This window comes from Syzygium oleosum, unplaced genomic scaffold, assembly GCF_021117445.2.
Source record: "Syzygium oleosum isolate NSW1041296 unplaced genomic scaffold, Sole_v2.1 Sole_v2.16, whole genome shotgun sequence".
Classification (NCBI taxonomy): Eukaryota; Viridiplantae; Streptophyta; class Magnoliopsida; order Myrtales; family Myrtaceae; genus Syzygium; species Syzygium oleosum.
In genome coordinates, this window is record NW_026607500.1 from 5,683,464 (window position 1) to 5,689,904 (window position 6,441).

A 6,441-nucleotide genomic window follows, 5' to 3' on the forward strand; every position below is an offset into this window, starting at 1 on the left:
AATTACCAAAAAAATCCTAAAACTATTACACTTTTGCCAATTCGGTGCTAAACTTTTCATTTTGCCAATCAAGTCCTAAATATTTTCACGTTTTACCAATTGAGTCCATCCGGACAATTTTAATCTGAAATTACTGACATGGACACTGGCTATCCTACATGGCACGACTGATGCTAACATGGACATTTTAATAATATTTTAATGATATTTTGATTTATATATTTTTTGGTTTTTTTTCCTTTCCTTTAATTTACTTTTTTTTTTTTGAGTGACGGCCGACGACCCTCGCCGGCTCTGGGCAAGGGCATTGCAGCCCTCGCCTAGACCCATCGGGGACCGCGATGCCCTTGACTAGGGCAAGTGAGGGTCGCCAAGCCTTCGCCCAGGCCAGATCACCAACCCTCAATCCAAACCCCCAAAAAAAAGGTAAAGAGAAGGAAAAAAAAGATGAAAAAAACTATAAAATTTTTTAAAAACTTATTAAAAAATTATTTAAAAAATGTCAACGTTAGCATCGGCTGTGCCATGGCTGACATCCACGTCAATAATTTCCGACCAATTGGCCAGATTGACTCAATTGACAAAACATGAAAATGTTTAGAACTCAGTAGGCACAATTAAAAGGTTTATGACTAAATTGGCAAAAGTACAATAGGTTTATGACTTTTTTGATAATCTTCCCATTCTCGCTGGGATATGCATCTATCAATCTCCACCCCTTCTTCTGTAGATAGCAATTCGTTAACGTTCAAACGTAGTTTTTATAGTACCCAATGATACACATTGCTTGCCTTGATTCAAGTGTCTGGCAATTTATTTAAGTACACTAAACAAGCAAATCGCTTTGCGCCCTTTTGTCATGGAAGCTCCAGGACAATGCTTAGGAACAACCTTTTGCGCCGAAACCAATCCGCCCTCCAGCCACATCATACACCACCTCAAATGACCTCTGCTGTATGTTCCCGTAGATGCTGAGATCCGAGTCGGCGGGGCTCGATGCAAACGCCAGGCACACCTTTGATGGATTCACGGGAAACAACACACCGCTGGGGTCCAAGTCGACGGCAATCGGTCCGTTGAAGGAGAATGTGATCACCGGGACAGTGACCATGGTGGACCCGCTCAAGTCGTAGCAAGTGTCGAAGTGAGAAGCCGGAGCTGACATCTTGTACTTTGACATCGCCTGCCGAAAGGCCGAGCGAAGGGCGCTGTATGCGGTCGGGGGCAATTGTGTGATTGTGGTTCCCGAGTCAATGATCGTGCCAGCATTTGAGAACACGGTCGACGGTATAGGGAGCGGTTTGCCTCCGACACTGATTTCTGTTATGTCGATACCGTAGAAGATTGAACTCTGCGAGACCGTTGATATTGGCGTGAAGCGGACCGAGGTGGATGTCCCGCTGCCCTTGCCGAAGGTTAAGTGCCCCGTGGAGCTTATCGAAGGGGGGAGGCAATACGAGAATGATCGGCCGTATTGGGTCTCGCTTTGTTCTAAGAGTGAAATCCGGTCTCGGGCGAGCCCCAACAACCCGGCAAATCCCGTGAATCGCCCTCCATTGTTCTGACCGCACCCGAATTCAAAACCGGAGATTGCATCCGTTGGTGATAATGTCAATGTTTCTGTTGCAAAGAAGCCGATGGTGAAGGACTCTTGGTCACCATACCGCGATTCGTAAACGCATGTCGAATCGCTGCAGCGAGATCGTTGAGCTGCATACCATGGAGCAACATGAAATTACAATCGAGATGAAGAAAACCGCCTAACTAGTCTTTTGTCCATTTTAGTAGGATTTACCCTCCGTTTTATTGATCTATAAAATTGCTTTATGAAATAACGTCGAGACTAAACTCAGTGCTTGAATATTATTTAGTTCAACATATAGAGATTTAATTGGAATACCCCGGAATTAAAATTGAGGTTTAGTTAATTACCAGTCCCAGAAGGAAGCTGCGAGCAAGATGGAGAAGAGCAAGAGATATTGGCATAGGACGAGGACTGAGAGGGGTCAAAGATTGGCTCGGTTTGGGTATAGCAAGACACGATGCAGGGCTCGCACTGGGTCCACGTGAGTGCACTTCCGGTGTCGAACAAGAGGGTCAGGTCCTTCTTCGGCGTGCCGAGTCCTATTGTCACCAGGTAGCTCCCTCCGCCAGGACCGTACTTGGCCGGGATGCTGACGGCCGAGTCTTTCAGGTTGTCCGCGGCGTTAGTGCCGGATAATTTGGATCGAATCCACTTTGCTCTCGCAATGTCTTCGAGCATAAATTGGGTGTGGTTCACCGGTTCGCCGTTGAAAAGGGGAGAGCATGGACCGTGCTTGTGAACCAGCTTCAAGGTCGAGTTCGCTGCAAGAAGAACGAGAATTTGATTAATATGAAGGGCTTTCGAACGATTAACAAAGATTTAAAAATCGGTGTAGACAAAGGATAATGTCCATTATTAAAAAAATGATACATCTTGTAATTTTTAAAGACCGTGTCGCTATCTTTAATCCCGGGTCCACCAAGTGGGAGTTTTTTAATTAGAAAAAATAATAAATCGACCAAAATAAAAATAAATTAATAGAAATCGCACTCATTGGAAACATCATCCGTATAAAATATTTTTACATTCAATCTAAAAAAGAAGGTTTCTGTTTCTTTATTGCAAGACAAAATGAATGTAGGATTCTTATTAGCAACATTCCCAATGTAAAATATTTTTCAAATCTGAAATGGTGCAAGAAATATATCCATCATTTAACAAAGCGAACGCAATTGTCAAAATAAAACCTCGGATATGTGTTAGTATCTTAATTAATTTTCGTGGACAAAGTAAAAATTCATAGATATATAGGTAGATGACCACTACATTCCAGGCAAGTAATGCTTATCATTGTTCAATCAAAGTCAAAAGAGACCGATAAAATTACGAGAAAACTGATAACTTAATATGTAGGAGACACATTGTAATGTACAAATTTTCGCTTGCTGGGCAACTCTCTACAATCCAATTAAATTAGGTAAAATTACATGTGCGGTTACTAATTTGACTTTCGTTGCATCTATAATAGGTGGAAATGCTTCAAGAGTACACTATAAAAAGAATCAAGTCCTACATTCAAGTGATTATTCAGAGTGTATAAAAAAAGTTCAGATGCAGTAATTATTCAAGTGATTTCTTTTTGGAAGAAATAAATATGGTCCAAAATCTGGACATTTTCTATCGAGATTCTATTCAAAGTTTGCTTCGTGTCTCCAAACTGTGTAGGTTCCGGTTGCCTATTCCATTGTAATTGCAGCTCGTGATCAAAAAGGCACCTCTAGTCACGGGGAACAACGGTGCCGTTATCGTAGCACCACTCCATACGAGGCCGACAAGCTGCACTCGAAGGAGTTTTAGAATACTGTATGCACGAGTTCAATTCGAGAGAGAGAGAGGCCACCGAGGTTTTGGCTCAGATGAGAACGGAGTTTGCTCATTTCCTTGTGATTTTGAATTCAAATTTCGTTAAGAATTTCATATGTAAAATTCAGAATGTATTCAGGTCAACATGGGGAAGTGGGCTCTTAAAATCCGTTGGGAGGTGCACTAGTCGAGGTGCGCAAAAACATCCGAGCACCACCTAACCGTAAAAAAAAAAAAAAAACACGGAGCGAAAGACAAAACGGAGAAGTGTCTATTTTTTTTTTTTTTTTTTTGAATGACGGGCTTAATGTCACGTATCTACGCGATAGAACAACCACAAAAATATGTGGTGATTGGTGGTAGGATTTTATGAGTACGGGTTAAAAATAATTTCTAATACTTAGTCTCCGTTCATTTCACGGAAAACAATTTTCAAAAAAACATTTTTCATATTTTTCGGAGTTTGTTTCATGGAAAATAAACTAATCATGGAAAAAGAAAGGGAAAAAAGAGAAAAAAAAATAATTTAAAAATAATTTAAAATTTGTATTTTTTTGGTAATTTTCCATAGAAAATCAAATCGGATACCGAACAGTGAAAAATATTTTCTAGTTAATTTTTAGGTCTTAGTTGAGCACCGGAAAATATTATAATTTTCTTGAAAAATAACTTTTTGAAAAATATTTTCCAGAAACGTCATATTTTCTGTATTTACAAATAGAGCTTTAGTAAGAGCTGATCATGGAGATGTACCTTTTGTTCCTATTAAATGAGTGGTCCAGCACTAACCATACTTCTTAACACTAGATTATTAAATTTTTTTTATAAAATTTTTAAAGCAAATAGATGATTTAAAAAAAAATTGAAGGAGTAGAGACTGTGATGGGAAATGTACTTTCTCCATCGTGGGACTCTTCGCGAAGTCCATTTATCCAGGTTTAATGTATTCGATGATTTGTCTTAGATATGTGTAATTGAAACAGAATATGAAATTAATAGAGTATTTATGTGGGATTTGAATTGAAAATGCTGAGCGTGTACACTTTCTTCAATTCAATTAGACCAAAGTTAAACAAATGATTCATATCGATTTGAACATTAGAAGCATTAATAGATATATAACTGACCGTCTAAGCAATTACACGTTGAAGCCTATTTTGACTTTGAAAGAGCTTAATTTAAGAGTAAATATCATGAAAAACCTCAAACTGGTACACCTCTGATAAATTGACCCCAAAACTAATTTTTTGACCACAAAAAATCACAAACTGGTACACCTGTGACAAATTTACCAAAAATTAATTTTTTGACCGTAAAAAACCTTAAACTGATACATCTGCGACAAATTTACCCTTCGCTAAATTAGATTAATAGCACGAAAAATCACAAACTGGTAAACTTGTGACAAATAGAAGGGTAAAACTCTAAACTGGTGCGCTCGTCAACTGTCACGTGTCATCAAACTCCGTAATTTGATTGTAAGATTTAACGGAAACTAACGGAAGGTAAATTTGTCACATGTGTACCGGTTTGGAGTAGTTTGGGGCAAATTTGTCAAAGGAGTATCGGTTTGAGGTTTTTTTTGTGGTATTAAACCTTAATTTAAGCAACGAAATAAATAAATAAATTGCACTAGAAGTCTCTGGTTTTCAGTTCACAAATGACAATTTTGCACATCACCACTTGACAATCTGAGTTTGCGCTTTCAACGACACTCCATGCGAATTCATGCAAGAATCTAGAGAGAGAGAGAGAGAGAGAGATGACCGTTGGAAGTTGAAGCTTTGCAGTCTAGAGAAGGGAAAAGAGAGCTGACTGCGAGGCTGATCTCCTCAGCTCCATGGACAATGCAGCCCTTCTCGGTTGAGCACAGAAGGCAAAGGAGAGAGACGCAGAGCAGGATCTCGATGAGGAAAGAGGAGCGCCGTGAAGCCGCCATCGTCGTCGTCGTCGTCTGTCTTCTTCTTCTTCTTCCCTTTCTCCAAGTAATATGGAGTCGCCTCCACGAGTCACGGAAATGCTTTTGCTGTTGTGTGTCCATTCTTATCTGCCTTTTTGCAGACGTTATCGTTTGGTAGATCAAGATTTTCTAAGTTGCCTTCAAATTAGGGTCCCACGTCCCCTCCGTTAACGCTTCTCTCGTGCTCAAAGTTGCCTTAAAATTGAAGGAGTAGAGACTATGGTGGCGAGTTCTGCTTTCGATTGGTTCTTATCGGCCAATCTCGCGGCTCTCGCAGTTCGACTTTATTTAATGCGAAATATCCACAAAGAGCTAAATATATTTAAATATGGACAGGGTAAAACTCTATATAATGGTGTATAGACGTTAGCTCGTTATCTACTCTATGTACATGAAATTGATTAGTTTTTTAAAGGGATTTTTGGACATTTTAGTCGACATATTAATTTTTTTTTTGGGGCGGGATTCAAAACTGCACATTTTATCTCATGGTCAAGTACTCCAGTTTGTTCCTTTTTCATCCGATATGATCCATGGCTCTTGTGGTTGGGCGAGAATACCAACTTTTGCACAATGGACACCATATAGAAACGTGGTCACATTTTATTTAGGGTTAATATCACGAAAAATCTAAAATTGATACACATATAACAAATTTACCTTAAATTAATTTTTTGATTATAAAAAACCTCAAACTAGTACACCTTTAATAAATTTACGTGCCGTTAATTGCTATTAAATTTTACCGTTAAATTACTGAGTTGGATGACACGTGGTAGTTGATGAGTGTAGTAGTTTGGCATCTTACCTTCGTTTGTTACAGATATACCGGTTTGTATATTTTTGTTGTATTAATCCAATTTAATAGAAACTAACGAAGGGTAAATTTGTCACAAATGTATTCGTGTGGGAATTTTGGCGGTCAAAAAATTAATTTGAGTAAATTTATTATAAATATATCTATTTGAAGTTTTTTTTGTGTGATATTGATCATTTTATTTATCTCCAAATACACATATGATCATTACTGTTCCGACATGTTAGTATAAATCCTTCTTCCCATACTATTTTCATTTTCGTGCGTAGATTCTTG

The 6,441-nt window shown here is 38.7% G+C and overlaps 1 protein-coding gene across 1 annotated transcript; it reads right to left on the bottom strand.

The window, feature by feature from the left end:
* Positions 1-642: 642 nt before the first annotated feature.
* Positions 643-5,438, bottom strand: LOC130140109 (aspartyl protease family protein At5g10770-like). The gene is made up of 3 exons (XM_056318644.1): positions 5,156-5,438; positions 1,933-2,346; positions 643-1,710 (listed from the first exon to the last, which is right to left on the bottom strand). Exons 1-3 carry the CDS (start codon positions 5,427-5,429, stop codon positions 881-883), a joined length of 1,518 nt encoding a protein of 505 aa, XP_056174619.1. The 5' UTR covers positions 5,430-5,438; the 3' UTR covers positions 643-880.
* Between the last annotated feature and the right edge of the window lie 1,003 nt (positions 5,439-6,441).

Excerpts from the sequence above, each read along its gene's own strand:
- LOC130140109 (XM_056318644.1), bottom strand. The coding sequence starts at position 5,429 with ATGGACACACAACAGCAAAAGCATTTCCGTGACTCGTGGAGGCGACTC. Across the intron at positions 2,347-5,155 it reads CAAAGCTTCAACTTCCAACG|CGAACTCGACCTTGAAGCTG; the intron begins GTCATCTCTCTC and ends TTCTTCTTGCAG. Across the intron at positions 1,711-1,932 it reads GCAGCTTCCTTCTGGGACTG|CTCAACGATCTCGCTGCAGC; the intron begins GTAATTAACTAA and ends CATGGTATGCAG.